Below are 25,030 nucleotides of genomic sequence, written 5' to 3'. Positions count from 1 at the left end.
GACCATATTTCGGGCCCCGGCGAAGTCGATCAGCCTCAGACCGGTGATGTTTCGTCATGGAGGCTGAATTTTCCGTCTGTTGTGCCAAAGACACCTTCTTCTTCATCGTGGCGGGGGCAGCGCTCATAGGTACGTTCTAGGCGCTCATAGAAGGTATCTTTGATCACTTCGTCCTTCTCTTCCGTCGGGGCGTGGGCGCAAATCAGCGATATGTTGAAGAACCTCGCTTTGATGCGGATTGTGGCAAGACGTTCATCCACCGGGGTGAATGCCAGGACTCGGCGACGTAGTCTCTCTCCTACCACAAATCCAACACCGAATTTGCGCTCCTTTATATGGCCGCTGTAGTAGATGTCACAAGGACCCTCCTTCTTCCGCCCTTGTCCCGTCCATCGCATTTCTTGGATTGCGGTGATGTCAGCCTTTACTCTTACGAGGACATCAACCAGCTGGGCAGAGGCACCTTCCCAATTAAGGGTCCGGACATTCCAGGTGCATGCCCTTATTTCGTAGTCCTTTAAACGTTTGCAGTGGTCGTCATCAAAATTGGGGTCTCTCATCCGAGGCTGTTTTTTCTTTTTCATTGGGGGGTGTTTTTATGTGGTGGGTCCCAAACCCTACGCACAACCGCATAGGCGGGTATCGCCTTCTCACTTTAGCTCGCCTCCAAACGGATGTCTGTTGGCTACCCAGAGGATACTTGGTCTAAGACCGGAAGTCGTGAGCTGCTTGAGCCACATGTAAAAGAATCGTTCCTGGCCACTCCCAAGTGAATGACAGTCAGAAACTTTCCTCACTTACGTGAACTTCTACATATGACTCCATCCTCCTGCGACGGGATAATCGCAGATTTATATACGGCTAATGACTGTGAGCTCTACTGCATTCCAAATTATTTGGGAATATTTTCTGCCTTACAACAACGACAACAGCTTATAACATTATTTCATTAAGTAAAGTATTTATCTTTATAGATTTGATCCTATGACTGGTGACTATGCATTTGATACCTATTAGACAAGTCAAATAATGAACTCTTCGTAACTATTGGGGTTATTTAGAAGTTGATGAGGTGAAATCAACTTAAGATTTTTTTCTTGTCTATTGTGCTTTTGCCACATTAACACTTTAAATGTATTAAGAGGCTATACAATATACTGGATCTATCTGCTATCGAAACATGGTTGATTGAGAAAATTTGTGACGATTCGTTTCTATAGTTTTATTCGCCTTAAGAAATTTTCGAATCAAAAAGGACTTGACCGATACTATCTAAATGCACCTTTCAATTAGGAATAAAACAAGAAACCGAACCTAACCTAAATTATTGCTTCCAGGCTCTTTCAATTTTACTATGACCTAGAGGCTCAATTAGCTTTCCAAAGTGGTAATAAAATTTTTAAATTGTTTTAGAAAAAAAATATTCTTCTGTAAGAGAAATTAAACTTCTTGAATACTTACGCATTTGTGCCTATCCGCTTTAACATTATAATGAAGTGAAGAGCACGTACGCGCTTCTGCAGAGTCTTGGCAAAACTTTGCATAACTCAACAAGAAGAACGTTATAAAAATCTGCAAAACATACACAGCGGCTAACAAGAGCAATGCATATTTTATATTACAACGGAAATCCGTCAAATAATGCCAAGGGAATTGCGCAAATGAATACTGTAGATCAACGAGCGTAAAGAATACTGATGAAAGAGGGACCAAAATATACTTTCCCGGCAAATATTATTTGCAATGGCGGCAGCAAATGATGTGCTTTCGGGTGTATGTATGTGTGAACGCGGTACGTGCTAGGATTACGGCTGTAGGAGAAAGTGAGTGAGAGTAGGTGCGACCACATTTGCATAACAAACAGTTGGGAAATTCAAAATAATATATGTATGCATAGATATGCTTGTCTATATTCATGTATGTGTGTGATTTTCATTGAAATATATAAATTCATATGTTAGTCCTGCGGGAAGCAACTTAGGAGACTCAAGCAACATATATTTAACTATATATACTCTTACTTATACTTGTTTACCAGCGACCTCCATGTCTGTGTTGCGGTTAAGTTGTGTAGGAATCTGTCAACAGTCTGTCATTGAGAATATTTACGAGCGTTTTTCGTACAAAACAAGCAGCTGTGCCATTGTGTCTTGTCGCTAACGAAAGTGGCTTTCAATCAAGCGAAAGTTCCAACGTCACGCGCAGACAGTTAAAAATATAGCATATAATTAGGCGCTGTCATTAGGCACATACACAGACATAGAGATATGCTTGGTTAATGAACTTGTCTGACGAAAAATTATCTGAGCCATAGGGAAAGTTGGACTATATATAAAAAGGAATACACGCAGTTTGCACAAATTTATTTCGCTAAAAACATATGCACGTTTATATTTCAGCCAGTCTCTATAAATAACACTTTGGCATTCTCATCGGCTTTGTTTTTGATTTATCCTTATAAATATTGCTTTCCAAATTTGTGATTGAAATTATAATTCCGAGATATGACAAACTTAAATGATTGATGTGCCTGCATGTAGGCAACGAATATCTTGTCGTATCTTTAATATCTGTAATATCATTAACACTGTTGGATGGCATGGGGTATCATAGACTTGTTGAAAATAGTCTCTGTTGCTGCTGCTCTCAAAATAGCATAGAACGTATACAAACGCTATGAATCACCCTATACTATATATAATCTCAAGCATATCACAAATTTGTTCACCAAATTGTGATGCCTGAATAAATTGCATTTCTTTTTAGTCGGGAGAAATACAGACCATCGCATTCGAGTGACGATCTCACTTAGGAAATTTATACTGCACACTTTTTCTACAATAAAAATTCCGAATAGGAAGTTTCCTGATGGTATTGAGTAAACTACGAGATATATTCCATAAAAAACTTCATCTTGAGGTCTGCCTCTGATTTGATTATAGTTCTAAAGTTTTTTCTAAGTTGCCCATAAGGGTTAATTCCTTGCACCAATTTTAGGTGTTGACATTGACTGATGACATTCGCTTTCAATGCTTTATGTACATATATCTCAAGAAATGCTGCAAAAAAGACAGGTGTAAATGGAATAAAATAAAAATAGTAACAAAACCACATAAAAGAAAGTGATTCATATTTATTAGCGCACACCTTTAAAGGTTAAAGTCACTTTGGTATTTAATCTTACACACTTTCACATTAAATATCGATTTTCGCCGCTGGTAATTCAATCAAGCGCCCGATGTCTTCTTCAATTATATTGGCACAGCAAACTAAATTGAAAACATATGTTTTACTAGAATATAATAAAATCAAAGTGTAGAGGCACCGGGGCATAGAGGTCAGAGGGAAGTGCAAAAAAATTCTAGCAAACAAGTCAGCCAATTTCTTGTGAATGACTACGCTATCTCAACAACAGACAGGCACGTACAAGTGGCGTATGAAGCGCAGAAGGAAGCGCCACAGTGAAGAGTGAATGAAGCAAAATCTTGCGAAAAACTCTTAGCAGCAGCGCTACTAAGCAAACATTGCGGAAGATGAGGCGGAAGTGCGCTGGGCTACTTCATCAATCGGAGTCTGTCGTTCGTCTTCTTGCCGCTTAAATTACTACACACACTGCCTTCAGTCACAGAATTTACTCTTAAATATAAGACACTTCTTTACTTTCTCAACACACACACTCCTAACTTCCTCTTTCGGCTTGTTTCTTACACTTAGCTACGCATAAGACCGCATCAATCTTTGCCGCACACCCTAAATCCCTAAGGGTCTCATCATTCTCATTGTTATGACCGACATCATTGGCCACATATATTAAACCCATGGCTGTGGTAACAACAACCACACACACATATACTCTTTATGCTGCTTCCTGTTTAACTTGCCTTGTCTTGTCTTGTTTGCACTGTTGCTTTGGCCTCCCTATTTTTTCACTTTTAGCCTCTTCCGGGTAAAGTTTAGCACAATCTCAACCGCAGTGCAGAAGTTTCGTGCCATATTTTTTGCTTTCAGCTTTTTCCTTGTGTGCTTTTTGTTGTTGTAGCTCTATGTTGGCTAATAAAATATTTAGCGTAGCTCATTGACATGTCCAGCCGGTGCTGTTGGCCTCAATTGTGTGAATTTATCGAGAATTTAGTGTGCTTTTAGGCGTGCGTTTATGCGCATCTTTATGGCTTTTTACAGAACAACCACACGCACTCATGTGTATGTGTCGACTCTTGTGTGCCTTTGTTAGTTTATTAGCACATTGGCTTGTACATCGTTTGGTGATGCTGAGTAAATTTATGAGCATGTGGACAATTTCTTTCAATAAATTCACGGAACATGTCCACACTCGCTCCTAACTTGCGCTAACATGTCTGTGTACAGGACTTTGAGTGAATGTGTGTGTATGTATGTATGTGTTATAAATAGTTACATCCCTATGCTGTACACTTCTTTAATGTTATTGCTGGCTGGATAAGCGTAAGCACCTACAGGTATTCAGTGGCACGTGTGGCTAGCGAGGTGTTAACTTGCTAGCTACATACATACACATGTATTAATTTATTGCAATTGCTGAAGAGTGCGTGATTAGAATTTTCGTTCATCAAATCTCTGAAACATACTGAATTCTGGAATATTTGCTATTGAAGGTAGTTCGGATTTCCGTTTAAAAATTTGAAATGAAAGGTACAAACTTCATTATAACTAAATATTACTGAGATAGCTATCTGCTATATTCTGTCAGAAGTTCTCAATTAACTCCAGTTTTCGGTTTCCAGACCATTGCAGCGTCTTTCAGGCAGAGGTGGATGCCTAAGGTAGCAGTGAACATATTGCTTCGAAGTGCGGCATCCTTCAGAGAGATGTGTGTTCACTCCGATAGCAGAGCGGAAATACTGGCTATCGGGAGTGTCTAACATCGTTATCATATCAGTCGCTTTGAACTACTTTGTAATCCGACTTGTGTGTGTATACGGCCATTGCGGAATCGCTGAAAACTGCAAAGCGGATGAGCTTACAAGAGTGGGTACCCTAGCAACATTGACGCCGGCGGGGAAGCGTGTGGGTAGTCCGTGGTCCACTTGCGCTAGATCGCTGGACACACTGACTTCGAGTGAGCTCTCCAAACGCTAGGGAACAACTAGCCCCTGTGCAGTAGCGAGGTCCTTCTGGATCGCAGTGGACTGAAAACCGTTCTTCCAGTTTCTGTCGCTTAGCAAGGCTCATCTCTCCACAATCATTGGTGTGCTTACTGGTCATTATCCAATAGGCACACACGCGGTAAGGTTAGGGATCAATTCAGATGCTAGTTGCCAAAACTGTTTATAGGAAGGCGAAGAGGAATCATTCAAGCACTTCCTTCTCCAGCATTCGCCAGGCTTAGGTTAAAGCACCTCGGTGGGCATATCTTCATTAGATTATATTAGAGTAGAGCATAAGAGTCGTAGAGATCGGTCAGGAGTATCCGGGTGTCACAAAGAACGGTCGAATTTGTCTAGTGAGATTCTCTGTAGTTGCGGACATCTACCCCTTAACCTAACATAACCGAGCCTAACCTTACCTGTGTTGTAAAAAGTGTAAAAATCGCGTGCCTAATATAAGGATATGCAAACTTCGGGGAGTTTTATACCGTATACATTGGTTATTTTTTAATGGGCCCATATGAAGATCGTATATTTCCCTCTGTGACTCCTATTATTATTATTATGCATTACATAGATTTTTTGGAAGAGCATTGGTCTAGAGGTCGTATTCGTCATGACTGCCTAGAACTTGATCTACTGTAAGATTCATTTTCAGCTAAGATATATTTATAAATCCATTGAATATCCCTAAATTATAACAGGACTTTTATTCAAAGCAAATACTGGAGTGTTTGTATTCTAAAATTATGAAATATTGCCTGCAAATCGCCAGATTCTTTATTGGATTCCAATGCTAAGATTTTCATTAATTAATTTTTATTAAAGTTCTGCTAGATATAACAGTTGGAGAAAGCAGGGAAATTGGAACTTGGCATTACAGCGCACTTCTATTACCCAATCACTCGAATATACAACACTAAGCTCAGTGTAAGCACACATGTACATATATATCTGTACGTTATTTTTATTACTGACCATTATCGTAACTCCAATATTTACAACCCTAATCATTATCGCCTCTTGCACATTATTAACATAAACGTAGAATTTTCACGTTTGGACCCTTCGTCGCTTTTACTTGGATGCCATGAATATAAAAAATCGAGTTTATCGACCTTTCCACACCGCGCACTTGCTAATAGCTGCAAAAATATTTATTAGCCTCCACAAAGGTGTACCATATCAATAGCGGATTTCAGCGAAAGCCATTTCACTTTTATCATTAGTCAACTTGACTCAACTCGAATGTCTGGCACTCGCACCGCCAAATCCACCACATCGTCCGCACACTGCCATAAATCACATACAAATGTACGAATTTAGTGCATACAACATTAATGTAAACGTCGTTTAATATCGCATCAAGTGTTACGTTTTACGACTACTTAAAAACTCGTAAAAATGCAAGTGAAGAAGAAGAAGACGAAGCAGCAGCAGTGATCAACACAAAAGCCAATGCGTCAGTGCGGCAGAACAGCTGGTGGGGGCGGAAAAGGAAGTAAATTTTAGCGCAGGAAAAGCATAAAAGTGCCGCGGATATAAATGCGAGGAAGAATCAGGCAGGTGGATAAGTGTTTGTAGGTGTGTTTGGGCGCTTGGAAATTCTTGAGATTAATGTGCGTGTGTGTGAGAGAGTGGCAAAAGTGATTTAATGGCACTGCATGAGTTCGCTATAAAAATGGAAAACCGCACTAGCACAACGAGTGAAAGTTAAATATCAGGAAAAGTGCTTAGATATATACTATACTTCTAATGCATCGTTTGTACTACGCCTCCTTTAAGAATTCTCTACTAATATAAATACATAAAATTCAAAAATACAATCAAAGCTTTGGTTGCCGAAAAAATCAATGAATGTTGAAGGTTTCGATTTTCGATAGAGATTTTCGACTGTTTCTAGAAAAAATTAGTATTGCTGCACTCTAAAAAGAAATACTTTATACTCGTATCAGTCCATTAATCATGAGAAATGTATACCACTTGTATAATACTGATGCGGAGTTCATGACAGTAAACTCTCCCACCCACCTTTCCCGCCGATTTTGACCCATTCGTGAAGAAGCTCACCGGGCCTTTCATCCAGCGACGCCTTCGCCCCAAACTTCCCTTGAAGGAATAAGAGCAGAAAAGTTGTTGCCAGGGCTAGGCTCGGCGGCATGGAGATGATCCAATAAACACGGGATGAAGTCGAAGTGTGCGAGGATTCTTGAGTGTCCAGTCACGCACTCGTCTATAAACCCGGTTCCCCTAAGTCTAATGCAGCTTTCGCGGCTAAGCACCAAGCACAGCTACTTCCAGGGGTGCTATGCGCAGTAAGGCGTTAAGTGCTAAGGTTGGTGTCGTCCGGAGCGCGCCACTCATACTTACGAGAGCCGCTCGTTGAACGTTTACTAGCTTTTTAGCTATTGAGGCCTTTTCAAGCGACTTCCACCACACGAGTATCCAATAGAACATAATAGGCTTGACTATAGTTTCATATGGCCAGAGAACCACTTTAGGTGAGAGGCCCCATCTTTTTCCGATCCATCTTCTTTACTTAGCTCTCTCCTCTATGTTGGATTTCCATGAGAGCGTTTTGTCTAGGATGAGCCGTAGGTAATTGACTCTATTCGCTGGACGGATACAAGTTTCCGGTATTTTGTACCGTCTTGTGAAAAGCAACATTTCAGTTTTGCTCTGATTTAAAGGCCACATTCTGCAACCCACTTCAATACGACAACGAGATAACTTTGAGTAAGTCCGTTCACAGTAACTTTAGGGCTCTAACATTCTTTGATTTCTTTTACAAGAGTGTGTTTTGTATAAATGTAAGGTTTACAACAGTAAACCCTAGTCTCTTGAATAATCTAAGGAGCATACATAAACGTACATGCATATATACTAGAATATGATAAAACCTAAAATAACTCACTGCTTACCTGTCAAGGTTATCGAGTCAATTCTCTCTCAAACTAGAAATTTTATTAAAAAATGTTTAAACTCAATTTTCTAAAATTGTATACCAAATAAATAATTGTATAAATAATATTTAACTAGAATAGAAAATTTAAAAAGAACAGTTCAATGATAAAATGATTCGGAACTATCCGTACATGTTTCACTATTTTGTAACTATGTATGCCGCATAGTCACAGTTAAATGAGGAACATTGTTTTAGGTAAATATATTTTAGATCTTGCAGTTTTTGAGTAAAATATTCGGCATAAACGTTCAAGCATGCCCAAATTATTTAATCGATGGATTTGAATTTTGATGTTTAACTTTCTCGCGATAAAAGTGTGTTATGGAACCTGTTACACTCAATTAAGTCATAGTTCATCAACCATATCCAACTTCTTTACTTGCCTCTGATAATTCTTATTTCTTTTCCCCAAATATTATTATTACTTTTCGTCAAATAATTATTAAACTCTGTTTGTTATGTGTTTTACTTTCTTTCTTCACTACATCCGCTCGTTCGCTAGAAAATCTTGTCGCCTGCTGTCTGGCTATTGTCTACGCTCGACCACACAATTATGATGTAAATGTTAATTTCTACTGTGTATCACTACAAATTATTGTTGTTATTGTTGCTTTCGCGTTTATATTCTCATTGATTCTGCTTTCCTCATTGATTTCGTGTATTTTAGTTAATTAATGTTATGTGTAAATTTCAAGTATTATATTTGTCTGCGACTTGTATCAATTAGTTTGATTAATGACGACAAATGATTTCGAATTGGTGTGTGCTTTTCAATTTACATGAAAACAGGTGATTTTACAAAATATTTACAACTTAAGTGCATGTGTGATTGAATTTAAATACAATAAAAACTTTTTAGTTCCATATTTGATGTGAATTTTACATTGGTCACGGAAGGGAGAACTTCATAGCATTACTAAATTGCATGTTAGGAAGTCTATGTATGTATGTACATGTTTTATATATTTCCATTAATGTTCAATTGATTTTTATTTCAGATTTTATTACAGTCTGAATCCGGAGTCAAGGTTCACTGCATGCTTGTAATTACTGTAACAACTAGAAACTCAATGAAGATAATAAGTTGAAATATACAAAAATTATTCCCACGTGACCTAGGCGACCTATTGATTATTTGACAATCAATAGATTACTACAAGACAACTTTTCAAATCCAAACTTGTAGTATTTAGTAATCTGTATCTGGCATTGTATTATATCTAGAGCTTAATATCGATATGATCTAGATCTAGATTCCTTTTTCCAAATTATATTATTGATATGAAGTAATGATAAAGATCTGGGCTCATTCTGATCTCATTGAAAACACAAACAGTAATATATTTTTCCAAAGCATTTCATTAATAACAAAAACGGTCATAGTTATATAGAAATCCGATGTTATTACCATTATTGTTACTATCGTGGAATTAAAACGGTCTTTCCTGTACATTTCATGTAGAAAGATCGACCTTTTCTTAAAATATATCTCAGTATCTGTTATTTTTTTCATTGTCACTAAATTTCTTTACAGCAAGCATTATCTTCAAACCTTATTAAAAAAAAATAAAAAAACAAATAAGGAAGGGCTAAGTTCGGGTGTCACCGAACATTTTATACTCTCGCAATTTATTTATTTAAATTTATTAATATAACAAACAATTTGACTCACATATTTGGCATATATGTGGTATAAAGTCCATTGAAAGTTTGAAACCCCTATTGTTAAGTATATGGGAGTTAGGTGAGGTTATGACCTGATTGCACTCATTGTTGGCACAGAGACATAATATTAGAAGAAACATATTCCCTCAAAATTTCTTCAAAATTTCTGAGAGACTTAACTATAATTTCGGTAAAAAAATTTTTAGAAGTACTGAGGTCCTCATATTCGATATATAGGGTCTTAAAAACTTATGGACCGATTTCGACGAACTTTTTCAAAGTTCTGTGCCGATATCTGCACTAGTGCTAACTTTAAATATTGTATAGTAAACAATTCAGACCGAGTTCAGAGTTCTGGTTTAGGCGTGATTGTGAACCGATTTGGACTATTTTCACAACATATCAAGCTAGGAAGATATTATGAATCGAATTTCATTGAAATTGGTTGAGTAGTTTCGGAGATATGGTTTTTGACCCATAAGTGGGCGGAACCACGCCCATTTTAAATTTTGTATACCATTATGAGTGCAGCACTTCGGTACCATCTTTATAATACAATTTAAGGCTTCTGGTGGGTTTCCTTACTGAATTAAAGCATTTTTAGTAGTTTTCAACATAACCTTTGTATGGGAGGTAGGAGTGGTTATGATCTGATTTCCTACATTTTTGGACTGTATAAGGTAGTACCTAAAATAAACGACTCTAGAAAGTTTCCTTGATATAGCTTTAGTAGTTTGCGAGATATGTACAAAAACTTAGTAGGGGGCGGGGCCACACCCACTTCCACAAAAAAATGACATTCACATATGCCCCTTCATAGTGCGATCCTTCATACCAAATTTTACTTCAATAGCTTAATTTATGGCTTAGTTATAACACTTTATGTGTTTTTGGTTATTGCCATTTTGTGGGCGTGGCAGTGGTACGATTATGCCCATCTTCGAACTTAATCTTCTATGGTGCCAAGGAATACGTCTTTCAAGTTTCATCAAGATATCTCAATTTTTACTCAAGTTACAGCTTGCACGGACGGACGGACAGGCAGACATCCGGATTTGAACTTTATTCGTCACCCTGATCATTTTGATATATATAACCCTATATCTAACTCGTTTAGTTTTGGGTGTTACAAACAACCGTTATGTGAACAAAACTATAATACTCTCTCAGCAACTTTTGTTTGCGAGAGTATAAAAATACTGTAAAAACATCTACCAACAATTAGTGCAATTAGTAAAGTCTCAGGCACCAAAATGTTTCTTGGATATCTGTTGAGGGTCAGCTTTTGTCATCCATGAGAGATAATACTCTTCAGTTTTTCGATGACCTGTTAGAAGTTCTTATAAAATCTGCGACTCAATGGTTCTAATTGAAATTGGAAATAAGGGAAAAACAGGTTTTTTTTCATTTCTGTTAAATGCAATATTTTATTTCTGTTTCAATCGCTTTACACAGCGTTCAATAATGATATACTTAATGCTAGTATATATGTATGTATATATAAACGCCTAAGATATATTTTATGTTCTTAAATTCAATTCATTTCACACATTTACCGTATAGAATGTTCTTTACATAAGTACCTCGTTATATATTTATTTATTTGTAACATTAAAATCAATGTACAGTTCATATTTCTACTGTCGAGAATCCCTAGCATATACATATATAATATAATATTAGCAGAGCCTGTTAATTTAACATACTGTTAATGCTTATTAGCATACTCTGCTATTAATTTCTATGAATCTCTGCTAAGTTCACTTTCTTTATAGAACTTCATTGTTTTTAAGAAGAGAAATCGAAAGTGTTTTAAGAAATAAAAAGTGAACAAAAACAATAAAGAATAAATTAAAATAAAAACAACAACATGAAAGTTAGAGATTGAGATATACAGAGAATGTGAAATCATTAGTTTGTTTCTTTCAAATAATTTATTTACAATAAAAACAGTTAGGAAAGGATTGTTTCGAAATTATTTGCTTTAAAAGTTTCACTTTCTTTAAAAGCTTGGAAAGTGTGAAGAATTAGAAATTACATAAAATCTTTTGTTTGATATTTTGTGACTGGCTTTTTCAATTCTTCTCGATATTATTGGTTTTTGTTTTGCTTTGCTTTACATATCAATATGCTTTTGTATTTGGTATGAGCATTAAAAATTTTGCAAGTATTTAGCATGAAAACAATAAACTTTTGTTAGTCTATAAACACTTTATTAAATAAGATGATATTTAGGCAACGGTATAATATTTGAATGATGTTTATTGTTAAAAATAATATATTTGAATTTAAATTCAAGCGAAAGTGAGTGCGAAAGGTAAACAAAAACAGATAAAATCGATTTCGAATGTAAGCGAATGAATAATTCCCTTTCACATTATCTTTCATGTAAAGAAATTAATTATTTACACTATTAAGTAAAATAAACTGAAGTGAAATAAAATAAAATAAAATAAAATCAAATAAAATACAATAAAATAAAATAAAATAAAATAAAATAAAATAAAATAAAATAAAATAAAATAAAATAATACAATATAATAAAATAAAATAATACAATATAATAAAATAAAATAAAATAAAATAAAATAAAATAATATAAAAAACTCTTTAATTGATTGCATAAATATATAAAAAACCAAATAAATATAATATCGCCCTTGAGCCAAATGTTCACATGTAATTTATAATGTGTCTATGGGTGTGTATTCGCAACCAATCAAAACAATAAATAAATAATTACATACATGCTTTTGTATACACTCATAAACCATTCAAATATTTACATATGTATATGTGGGTTTAATTATGTGTGTGTATTTATTTCTCTCCTTCTCTTTGTAACATATTTCATTTATTGTTCTATTTTGGAAGTGTATTTTGTGCGTTGTGTGGTTGCTTTTTCACTTTTTGTGCTTCATTGTTAACAGCTCTATTATTTCCAATCAATTTGTTTTTCGCTATACTTTTGATTTTTTTGTTTTTGTGAAACCTTACACGAGCCATTCTCTATCGCAAAAATCGACAATTGAACACTTGAATGATGGAAGGCTTTTATTTGTTTGTCATAGACCTGCTTTTATAGTGTTTCCATGGAAGAATTTCGCCATTCGTTGTTGTTATTCATTATTGTTGTGCTTTTAGGAGATTTTTATAGCTTTTATATTCATAATTCAAATGTGATTGTATTTTGCACTGCCTGTTTGAAATCAAACAAATATTTATTACTTTATTTATTTTATATATTTATTTTTTTAATGTATTGGAATCAGAGATCTCATATTTATGCTCATGACGAAATATTAAAAAATGTAATGCTTGGTTCGGTGAGTAAAAGTGATGAGCCTATTCGATATACATACATATGTATGTATGAGTTTCGATATACTAGCTGAATTATTCGATAGTAGTCTTTGGTCGCAACATCAATGAAGATCTCGAGAAACGAACATGAAACGAGCGATGCGTACGTCTGTTTCGAAGACCTTGAAAATTAAACTGACCCCAACGAGATAATAGATTTTAATAGGGGTTATTTTTCGCGAAAATGTATTCGGAGGTTTGGCATTTCGTGCTGACAAGCAATCGCGATCATAGAAACTTGTTGTCATTAATCGGTAATGAAATCGGATCTAGGTTTTTCGTAACACTCATATTTCTTTTTAGTAGGACCTTGACTGTATTCGAAGTTAATGTAATTCGTTTGATTTCAAATGGCTGGCAATATTTTGATTCTCAATATTTCCACCTTCTTCTTTCTCTACTTCGCCTCATGCTGTCTTTAAATAAAACATTCATATATAACTTTTAGTATATGTATATTTATATATTTACATAGTTATTATATACATTTTGTGCAAGTTTTTAATAGTTGTTGTAAGTAATACATAAAATACAGACACTTAATTGCTACAAGCTTATACATAAAACTGTGTAAATCGATATTCATTTGTGTGTTTCTTTTGTACAAAGTTTCGTTAAATATGTGTTTCTTTTTGTTCATTTTCGTATTTGATATTTATTTATCTTTTTAATTTTTATAATATTTTATTCTTAAGTTTTTTGCTTTACAGCTACAACTACGATATGGAAGTTCTTCAGTGCTTCTTATATACAGAACAAATGCTCTTTCAATATAATTTTGTACAACCTTTATGATTGTGTTAGTCAAGACTACAAATTACTCTTAGAGGACATATTCGAAAAACATTGTGTGATGAGGACAGACCGACAAAATCGAAAACAACAACATATACTTGAGTGAAGAGAGCTTTCGGTCTTCTATAAGTGATTGTAAGATTACTTTTACATATTTTGTTTTCAGTTCTCTTTAGAATATCTTTCAGTACAACCTTTTAATTTTAAAATTATTTAACTTTTTTTTCTTTTCTTCTAAAATTTCTCCGAACAGAATATATAATTTTCCATCCATGTTCTCTTAACAAATGTATTTTCTCAAATATCCCTTTCAAACACACTGCATATCTGCTGTCGTTTTCTTAATCTTACCACCGGTGGTTAACATGCGCCAAACGCGTCTCAAACAACCCGGTGGCTTCTCTTCAACGACTAAACGTTGCTCCTCCAAGATCGTATCTAATACATAGTAGCTGCCAAGACTGAGCGGTGGCGGCGGCAATATCGGAGGCTGTCATGAAATTATGCAATTCTTCGTATCGCCACCACTCGTGGCGCCACTTGTCGATGCGGTCATCGAAGCTGTTGGACCGCCAATCAAGGATCCGCCGCTACCCAGCTGATGTTCACTGGCGGCCTGTTTGCGTTTACGTTCGTAGGCGATCGCATCATTCGGCACGTAGGAGACACGCACGCCGCCGTAATGTCTACGCGCCGGTATACGATACAAGTAGTCGTCCATATCGCTGGAAGAGCTGGACGAACAAGTGGAACAGACGCTTGCCGCGTCGCAGTTGTCGAGATTGTTGTGCACGCCGGTCAAATTCGTTTGCGCATTGTGCAGTCTTAGATTGGCTTGATTGATTTGCATTTCCGAGGAGCTGCGCGATTGGTTGCGTTTCTTGCGTCGGCGTCGTGCATTCGTGCTATCCGTGTAGCTCTTCGAACGTGACATGGTATCGTGTACGCTGTGAAAGCGAACCTCCTTCAAGTGTGGACGTCCGTTGCCATCATCATCGCCAGCATCGCTGTGGTCCTCTTCATCATCATCGTTATCGTGATCGTCTTCATCATCAATATCAGATTTATTGCGCGACCGCTTCGTATTCAACAATCTCTCGTAGTTGTCGTGCGGTAGTGCACAGTTCTCGTCATCATTTTCCAGCTCGAGTTCATTGGTGATCTCCTGCGTGCTTTGTGTGAGCTCGGATGCGCTCGGTGAGTTTATATTGATCTTGTCAATGCTCTGATAACTGTGTGAGTCCTCACCCTTCGACATCAGCATGTCGGGCAGCGAGGAAGTGAGATTGCTGGGATCGCCAAATATCGATTTATCGCCGGCGCAGATATTATCCAAACTTATGCCGAGCTCAGTGAGGTCTATAGGTGGTGGATGCGCGGGGCGTGGTACACCAGGTAGCGGCGGCATAATACCCTCACAACCCGCTGCCAACTTTCCCACAATCATCAAACGATCAATGCCCACCTCCATTCGTTGACGCGCCTGCCGTTCCAGCAAATCTCCGGCGCTACCGGCACTCTTACCGTTACTGCCAACCGCGCCACCACCACCGCCGCTGACCTTATGTCGTGCACCCGGTCGCGGTGAACGCGCTATTTGACTTGTTGTGCTAGCGCGATGTGTGGGACGCAGTTGAGGTCCCGAGCTGGTGTCAGACGGTGTGGGCGGCTCACCTTTACTGCAAGCAATCGAACAGTAAATTGTGCCACGCCGCGGCAGAAATGGTCGACCCAACAGTGAACAGCGACAAGTGCAGCATGAAAAGCACTGATCCGTGGCATGCCAATGCTGACCGTCATGACTCATCTGCCCCTGATCGACGCCGATCACTTCGCCGCAATAGTCACAATACTCAGCGAACATTGTATCAAAACAGTTGAGACAATAGGGTTTGCCGTCACGCATGATGTAACGCTGACCGCCGAGCTGATGCTCGCACTCAAAGCAGGCGAAGTGCTTCATATGCCAAGTGCGACCTTCCGCTTCGGTGCATTCATCCGAAAAGATTATCTGAAATAGGGAGAATGTATGAGGGGCGTATAAGTATAGATATTAAAAATAAAACATATAAATTGTAAAACTATTTGTATTATATTTATAATATCTATTTTCAGAAGTTGTTACTAAATTTTATTTTAGTTTTGGTATCAGCTACCTCATCTTAGTAGATGTTGGTTGTTATATTTCTTCATTTTAGACATAGCTGGAACACCCTGATATCTTTATAGTTCTCTCTCTACGAACTACTTATAAATATCTTCTAGCTAGGTCAAAGTTGATATCAATGCCTATCAGATTACGAATCCCACAATTTATTGGAGCGATGATCGGCTGAAGCGTATCGAACTCGAGTTTTTAGGACTGATATATTGGAAACTGTAAGGTCTTCAGTTGATTTTAAGCATGATTAAACCATATAAATTGTAAAACTATTTGTATTATATTTATAATATCTATTTTCAGAAGTTGTTACTAAATTTTATTTTAGTTTTGGTATCAGCTACCTCATCTTAGTAGATGTTGGTTGTTATATTTCTTCATTTTAGACATAGCTGGAACACCCTGATATCTTTATAGTTCTCTCTCTACGAACTACTTATAAATATCTTCTAGCTAGGTCAAAGTTGATATCAATGCCTATCAGATTACGAATCCCACAATTTATTGGAGCGATGATCGGCTGAAGCGTATCGAACTCGAGTTTTTAGGACTGATATATTGGAAACTGTAAGGTCTTCAGTTGATTTTAAGCATGATTAAACCATGTGACGATAAGGCTTTTAAGAAAACACGGCACAAAAAAGAGCAAGATCTTTAAGCAGGAGATGGATTTCCCTTCAACGAATTTGAAAGTTCTTTCTGATGTATGGAGGTCGGTCTAAAGTACTGGATAAGTGATACGTTTCAGAATGGTTAATATTTGAAGGTTTCTTTAAGGCCTTTTCCAAAGCTTTTGTTAAGAAGCTGGATCTCCATGTGTAATATCTAAGAGGACGCCCACAGAAGGTAAACAATCAAATGTCAATACAACTTGTTACTGATGAACCGAAACCGAGCAAAACAGACTTACTCTAATAAGCTTAAATTGTAAACCAGTAGAAAAAACTTAAATAAACAAAATCCAAGAAATCCACATACAATATGCTGAGGAGGTCGGGCGCCCAGGGCAAAGGAATGCAATCCGCACAGACAAAAGTAAACAAAGCGCTACTTTTTGTACATATGTATGGTATCTACAGTCTACCGGCATATAATTGTGTACATACCTCATCACAGGCGGAGCAGCGCGGCTTCTGCGTTTCGGCGTGATGTCTGCCACAATAGAGATTGCCATCACGATGAAAATAAATCAAATCCACAAGTAATTCCTTGCAAACACAACAAACGAAGCAACCAGGATGCCAGCAAATCTGCGAGCCGACACGTTGGGCGAAGACCACAATGTCACCGGCGGATAATGGTTCATCGCACTGCAAAGGAAATGAGAGTAGAGAAAAAAATGTGAAGGTTATAAATTTGGACTATGTATATGTAGAGGTTAGTCGTATATGTATGAGGTAAAAATATATAAAAAACATTTTCGTAAACAAATTACATTATTCAGCAGCGATTTTATTTTTACGGCGGCAAGCAAATAAAACTCAGCAAACAGCTATTAATAATAAGCGATGGTGGGAGGATGCAGACACACACACATACACATTTACATAGAAGAGTGGAGATGTGAGTGGCGAACCCTCCTAATGGAAAAGTGATATAAAAGTAGTTAAAAGGAATTCTACTTGTTGTTGTTCTCGGTATATATTTGTTGTTGCTTTTCTGGGCACACCACGCTGAGGACACGCTTGGCGTAGGTGTGGAAAACATTAACTGATGGAAATCTTAAATATGTTTATATTTAAATAACAATAAATGTTAAATAGCCATCGCATAAAACGTTTATGCCTAGCGGTAGGCAATAAAATGAAAACGAAACAAAAAGTTGTAAATGAAATGCCCAAAGAAGTTGTAAAGCACAGCAGACAAAGCAACAAACAAACAAACAACAACAACAAAATCAACGTACAACAACAAGAAGCAACCAAAAACAACAACAAGCAACAGCAAACAATTGCAGTTATATTTAAGAACACAAGTCTTCACAACAACAACAACAACCAGCAGGTTGTGGTAAGGCCAATCTTTGGGCCATGCCATTGAACTACATCGTTGAATGGCGAAATTGTGGGTTCCGCTGAGGGATGGAAATGCTGTTAAATTGCTTAGGGGCAATGAGCGAAAGTGTTCCTTTGGGAATTTTTACGACCACAACATAAGGAGTAGTAGCGAATGTTTTCCATAATACATATTTACAAGCTTGAATGAAATGTGGATAATGCAATGAAAGAAAACTGGTGCGATTCTGTTTGTTTTGGTTTTGGAATACCCTTCTGGAGTTGAGTTGCTACAGATTTTTAAAAGAAGTTCGATGTAATCGGCTCTGGAGAGTTAGGGCTGGTATTAACTTATATATTACTATATGTTTAAAAGAAACCAATATAACTATCTCAGTTAATTATTAGATAATTCATTTTTAGAATACCAAAAACCGTTCGGTATTTAAATCAATTGAACTTAAGTACACATAAATATATAACGACTCTTTAAGCGTTAAAGCATAGTGAATCGAACACATTATGCAAGCTGTTCAGCTGACAGGCCCGAAAAAGAAAATTACAATTATAATTTACAAATGACATTGAGTCTTTATGTACTGAAATTATTCACTTGAGACGTTTACAAGAGTAAAACTATTATAACATCTCTGAAATAAAACTTGGTAAAATTGAAAATGACGGTTATGAAAATTCTTTGCTCCACAGACGATTTTAACGAGTAGACTAATGCCGAAACGATAACGCCTTCGTATCAAACAGTTATATCACATTTAAGTATATAAGAGTAGCTATATTTTCTCACGCATTGTATTCAACTGAAAAACTTTCACAATTCTATAACACGAATACAGTGGTCCAATAAAGAGAACATCGACTATATAATATGCTTTTCAAATACGGTTCTGAAAATTTCCTTTCAACCTCTGGGTGTATTCTAAGAGTATGATTTCTGGGCTTTTAATATTATTTAAGGCGAGTATTATTTTCTTCGTTTGTTAACTAGGCTATTGAAATCCCAAAAATATAGTAATGATTTCAACTATTTTTAAGTAGACTGACCTTCGATGGAATATACTCAGTGACCAACTCTCATGAGTTCTAATATGGCATTAGACTGAGTCGAAACCTTGATTATGTTTTTGATGGATAAGAAAAAGAATAAAAGAATAGAATGGGGACTTTAAAATGTAATGTACGGAAAATTTCGGGTTTTTTTTTTTTGAAAATTTTGTCAACTAAATAGTAATTTAGTTAATCATACATATTTGCTCTCAATGACCTGGAAATTCAGACTCTGAGTTTTATACAAAGCCAAGTCTGCATTTTTTAGATGGTCCAACCAACTGAGGTTCATTTCGCTGCTGCTCTCTCATGAAAAAAATCTGTTACTTTCAACCAACTGTTGGAAGCCTTGGGGTCTTAGTACCATTGTTGTGTTGTTATAATACTTTTTTATTAGAATATTGATGTTTTGATCAACTATTTAAGAATCTGATTATTATATATCCTCTCTGGAATTTGGTAAATAAAAATTAGATTATTTCCATTTTTCCTTTGGAAAAATAACTGTTATAGTTTGATGTTTTAAAATTAATTTATTATAAATTATCAAGATCTTAATCTTATCAAGCTAAAGCTAATAAAACCGGCTAAACGGTTGCAACGCCAATCACATACATACATACAAAGCTAATAATTAATTTACTCTTTACGATATACATATATCACATAGACCAGAGAAGATTTCCACGCCAGTTCTCAATATTGGTGTAGGCCTATAATATAACATGCATTTGAGCTAAGGGTCCTACCTTCCTTATAATAGACAACGGAGTAAAAATTATTAAATTAAAAAGCAAAAACGAATTTAAATTTTCAAAAACTTAATTTATATAAATTTAAATTAGAAAGCCTTTTTCTTCACAGCGAAATGCTATTAAGATGTTGTACTACATTCAAAGCTGTAAAATTTTACAGTTATACGACCGAAAGAGTGCACACAAACGGAGGCTCTCCTAACGAAACCCGCAACATTTAATTGCTCAACGCATTTAAGTTTAAACACACAAAGTAATTAAATCGAGAGTCTTTTCGTCCTAACGCTAGAGCAAACAAGGTAATAAAATCAACCCGACAGCTGTGCAGCAGTATTATACAAAGTTACGCCACGCTGCTAATGGCAGCGAGTAGAGTTACACATTTACATACAACACAGAGTAAAGCAGTTGAACAACCGCAAATCACAACAAACTTTTATGGAAGTGCTTTTCGCGACACTATCACTTGCGGCGACACTATATAAATTAAATACACACCGCTTACGAGAAACTTAAATTGGAAATATATATTTATATGTGTGCGTCTGTCCGAAGTCCTTTTAGGTGCTGCCTTCATTTTATGTGCATCCATCTCTTCACCCTCAAATGCCAAGCTAATTGTCGCCTCTTCTTAATTCGTGTAGTTTTTACTCCACTCACTGTTGTTCACCATGTAGCGATGTTGCATGCCACAAATTAATCCAAGCACTCAACACTGCAATTTCCTGCCAAGTTTGCCTTTCAAATTGCTTCATTAGCTTCTTTGTGGCTGTGGCGGCGCGGCTGCGGCAATGCAATCACCATGAATAGTACCGATAGTACCGCAAAGTATTGTTCAAGCGCAAATTACCTCTTCTTTGGCAATTGCATTGCATACTTCAAGGCGTGTAGCCGCAAGCAGCCATTTTCTTGCTGCTACCGCTTAACTTTCCAGGCTATTAAGCGCGCGTGTTTTTACAAAATATCCAACATTCACTTTTGCAAGCCATTAAGCACGCCTCCATTGACCCTTCCAGCACCCATTCGGCGGCGGCGACAAGTGGTTGGGTGGCACAAAACAATTGCGTTGTTGGTTTTCATCAGCGGATATTCCTAGCCATGAGTTCACTGAGTTGCTGCTGCAGCTGCAGATAAGCTCAGTTACTTCCTATGTATACTTTTTCTCGTTTTTGGCTCATTTTCTTTACTTTTTTGAGAAAGGATTCTGTAAGTGTCTCGAGCGAGTGACTTGTAGCTATGTTGAGCTGTTAAAATAGTTCTTTTGCTTTGGCTCTTATATTTGTAATTAGTGTAGTTACACCTTAATCATTGGCATGCCCAAAGATTCTATTTCAGTACAGTTTCTTTTATTTGCAAGACTCATAAAGTGTATATGTATGTATGTACATATATTCAACCTTTTTTCATTAGTTTTTTGGGTGTTCTGACAAAAGTTAATGTAATACTAGAACTAGAACATCTTTCAGTTATTCAGTTTTTACTAAATCCAGCAAGTGAAAACTACCTTAATATATATAGCTAAATATATTATACAGCTGAAATTTACTAGGGTTACCATCCAAAAGTTAATGACTGTTATTGATTTTGATAATCAGAGAAACTACTTTTTATTTTTATCAATGGATCATGGGAGTTCACAAATAGAAGTTAGATATGACTATATGAAAACTTGACTCTATATTTCCAAATTTCCAAAACGTGTTTCGGGACCATCGACAACTAGGTAGCGGCATTAGAATTAGACACATAGATCGCTTATAAATTTAGAATCTTATGTTCCAGATTAACTCTTCTTTCTGAAGCTGTAAAAATACTAGTATAGTTGGGATACCCTTACTGTTTCCCTTGATGTTAATATCTTTCGACCAAACCTCAATTTATCCGTACAGAATAATCTATGAAACCAATCCTACAATTGATCATTAACCTTTATACTCCTGCATATATTGGCGCATATTCCATAGTGAAATATTTGGCTGAACTACATATTAGTTTGAAACATGTACCGAAGATCTCTAAAAATATATTGTCGTTATCTGGGAGAGGTCCTGTTAATATATATTATTTTAATAGAGAAACAGTGTCTTACACTTTCACTCAGAGGGACTACGATTTTATTAATACTTAGTCATAAAATATGTTCAGTTACCCTCGTACCACCTGTAAAATTCCATATATGTATGCATGTAAATATAATTCCGTATATGCTATGTCGTAAATATTGCTTTATACAATGTATGAAGGTATATGCGTGTAAAAGTACAATTGCCCGAACTAACCGGAAACCGGAAGTTTTTTGGCTTTCCGTCTATTTTACTTTTATGTCAACTGTTGGTATTTTCTGCCATTTCAGCCGTACAAAAACTCATAATAGTTTACATAGTAGTACTGGCGTATGATTCTAAGTATGTAATTTCACGCAAGTAGCGAATATTTGAGGCTACCGGTTTTATGGGTTTATGGAGAGTAAGAATTATTTTCTTTATAAAAGCCTTTAATATGCCAACTCAACCTACAGGTCTTTGTTCTATAAACTTACCCCTATTTTAAATATGCATTTAAGTGGGCAAATGCGATGACACAATTAATATCTAATTTGCTGTTGATTTGAACTTCTAAATATTTGAAAAAGAATAATCAAGCTAAATTCCAGAATCGGAAATTGATTAAACACCATAACATAGCACCTTGTTTATTCGATGCGTGACACATCTTTTTCATGAAAAAATTTCTTTCATCACATAGGAGAGGTCAGTAAAAATTATTAAAAAGTCAAAGTTTAAATGAAATAGTCATTCAATTAAGAAATAGTCATTAAATTAAAAAATAAGCATAGAAGGAATAGATCATACAAATTAGAGAAAAATATTCCAGAGCTATGTATATAATTGGTGCTCCGAAGCTATAGGATATACTTATCGAATGAAATATCGAAAGTTAGTATTTATCTCACGGAACGTACATGATTTGAGATTCGGTCGTTAATCGAAGAGACTTATTTAACATTACACAAAATAAAAAAAAATAATTCATTAGAAAAATTTACCAAACGAATTTTATTTTTTAAGTTTACTTCTGCTCTATCTTCCTCTACCATCTTTCAGGTAGAAGAGCTTGAAGTTCCGGAAATTAATTAATTTACTAAATCTCGACTGCATTTAAAAATGAATAGTCTTCTTAGTTCGTCGAAGCAGTGTAATTAACTCAAAAATATTGCGCTCTGCATAAAGTTGAAATATTCTGCGCAAACTTAAGGCATCATTTATCACAACTCTCTCTGAAAACCTTCGCACAAGCATATCCCTTTCACTCTCAAATATGCACTTAACTACATTTGCACCAAGTATTGTCCACACAAATATGCTCAGTTACTTAATCTCCGGCATTTAGTCATTACTTTTATCAATCCAATTAATCGGACTTGCCTTATTTCGCCGCCCATTTCATTGTCGCTGTCAGCAATCTGCATTTAATTTGCTACAACTCACAGCTATGCACCTATACAGATATAAATATATCTGTGTTTGTAAGTGCGTGAGTACACGAGTCAGGTCACGTTGGGTTCATGACACTGCTTACAAGCATAACAATACACGTATAAATAGCACAACCTTTGCTTGGTCGCCTAAAAGTATGCTGCGTATAGCTGTTAGCTGCTGCTGCTTCAATTAGAGTATTGACAAATTGTCGCCTTGGCCATTATATATGTCTGCGTCTGCACCTAATGTCTGACACAAAGGCGGTGCCGAAAATAATTTGAGTCACACACCCACTCACACATTTACGCTTACATATATGGATATATGTGATTTAGTGTATGTGTGTAATTTACGCCTCGAAGTTAACTAACATTTCATTTTCTGTCGAGCGCATTTTGGCCTCAGCTGGACTTTGTGACTTTCCGAATTACTTTTTTTCCTTCATATATGAGTATATTTGTATGTGGGTGTCTATCATCCATCAGCCCAACACCGGAAGCTTTGGCATTATTAATGGCGCTCGTTATCGTGCCCTTTTCGGTACATAAACTTTTTGGCATTACCTCAAATCGAGTTGGCAACAAACTAAGCGTTTTGTTTTTAATTTTTCTGCCATTTCCATTTTCTTCGCAGTTCCATTTATGTAGCTTCCCTTCAGCTTGAGCTGGTATATGTTAACGAGTGTCTGCACACTCAGCCATTGTCAGCCATTACTCTCCGACTGCCAACATTTGTCGTCACTTCCGTCTCACTGCTTCGCTGTATTCATCTTCTTCTGTCATGCTTTTAATTTACCTTTTTCTCGCTTACACACTTGAGCGCACTTTCGCTCGACTTAAACTCCTCGGCACCAGCTTGTCGCATAAATACGTTTCCTTTCACGCATCATTCATTCGCCCAGTCTTCGACCACTTTTCGCCTGTCATATTCCTGTCACATCCTTTGCCAGTTGCTACTTTATTATCATCTTCATTGTTGGCTCGTCTGCTAAGTGGTATGATGCTGTTAGTGCTTGGTATGAGTCAGCTCATTGTCACCGTGCTCTCTGCAGCTTTTCTTTTCATCACACTTCGTTGCGCTTCGTCGCACTTGCTGTGCGTGTGCTTCATTGATTATTTTCATAAATTTACTTTATGGATTTTATATTTATGGAATAATGATCCGAAGTATTTGCCATTTTTTCCTTTTAAGCGTCACTGATTTATTATTGTAAATGCGTTTGAGGTTAGCAAGAGTTGGGCGTAAAGTAATTTACAATGTAACGCTTTATTATTTTTAATGAGATTGGTCAATGTTCCATGAAATAAGCGAAATTTGAAATTCTTAGATTTAATGGAGCTAGAACTCGTACTGAATAGGTAGTTTTAATTGTTATCGGATATATTACTTCTTATTTTAATTTTTAAAGATCAAAATATTTAAAAGTATCTCTTTCTCAGAGTAATAGCAGTAATACTAGTGAAATTCAGTTATAGAAAAAATAGTCAGTATGCCAAAATTCTTTAAACTAACCTAAAATATCTAAAATTAAATATTTAAAAGAAGCATTATGATGAGATGAGAAATGTCAAAAGAGCGGAAAAAATTTGGAGTGGTTTGTTGTCCCTATCGGTCTATTTTTGTAGCGTCCGTTTTGAAAAGCCCTTTATGATAGCTATTCTGAAA

General features: G+C 36.3%; 1 protein-coding gene across 1 annotated transcript in view; it reads right to left on the bottom strand.

The window, feature by feature from the left end:
* Positions 1-12,427: 12,427 nt before the first annotated feature.
* Positions 12,428-25,030, bottom strand: part of LOC105209879 (uncharacterized) — a 69,270-nt gene continuing 56,667 nt past the window's right edge. Inside the window, exons 5-6 of the mRNA XM_011180528.2 lie at positions 17,179-17,382; positions 12,428-15,922 (exon numbers count right to left, since the gene is read on the bottom strand). Of these exons, the coding sequence (XP_011178830.2) occupies positions 14,405-15,922; positions 17,179-17,382 (1,722 nt within the window). The 3' untranslated portion in view covers positions 12,428-14,404. The remainder of the gene's footprint in view (positions 15,923-17,178; positions 17,383-25,030) is intronic.

This window comes from Zeugodacus cucurbitae, chromosome 6 (genome assembly GCF_028554725.1).
Source record: "Zeugodacus cucurbitae isolate PBARC_wt_2022May chromosome 6, idZeuCucr1.2, whole genome shotgun sequence".
In the NCBI taxonomy this organism is placed as follows: domain Eukaryota; kingdom Metazoa; phylum Arthropoda; class Insecta; order Diptera; family Tephritidae; genus Zeugodacus; species Zeugodacus cucurbitae.
Note: the sequence above shows the minus strand (reverse complement) of the source record. Positions and strands in the feature narration are given on the sequence as shown.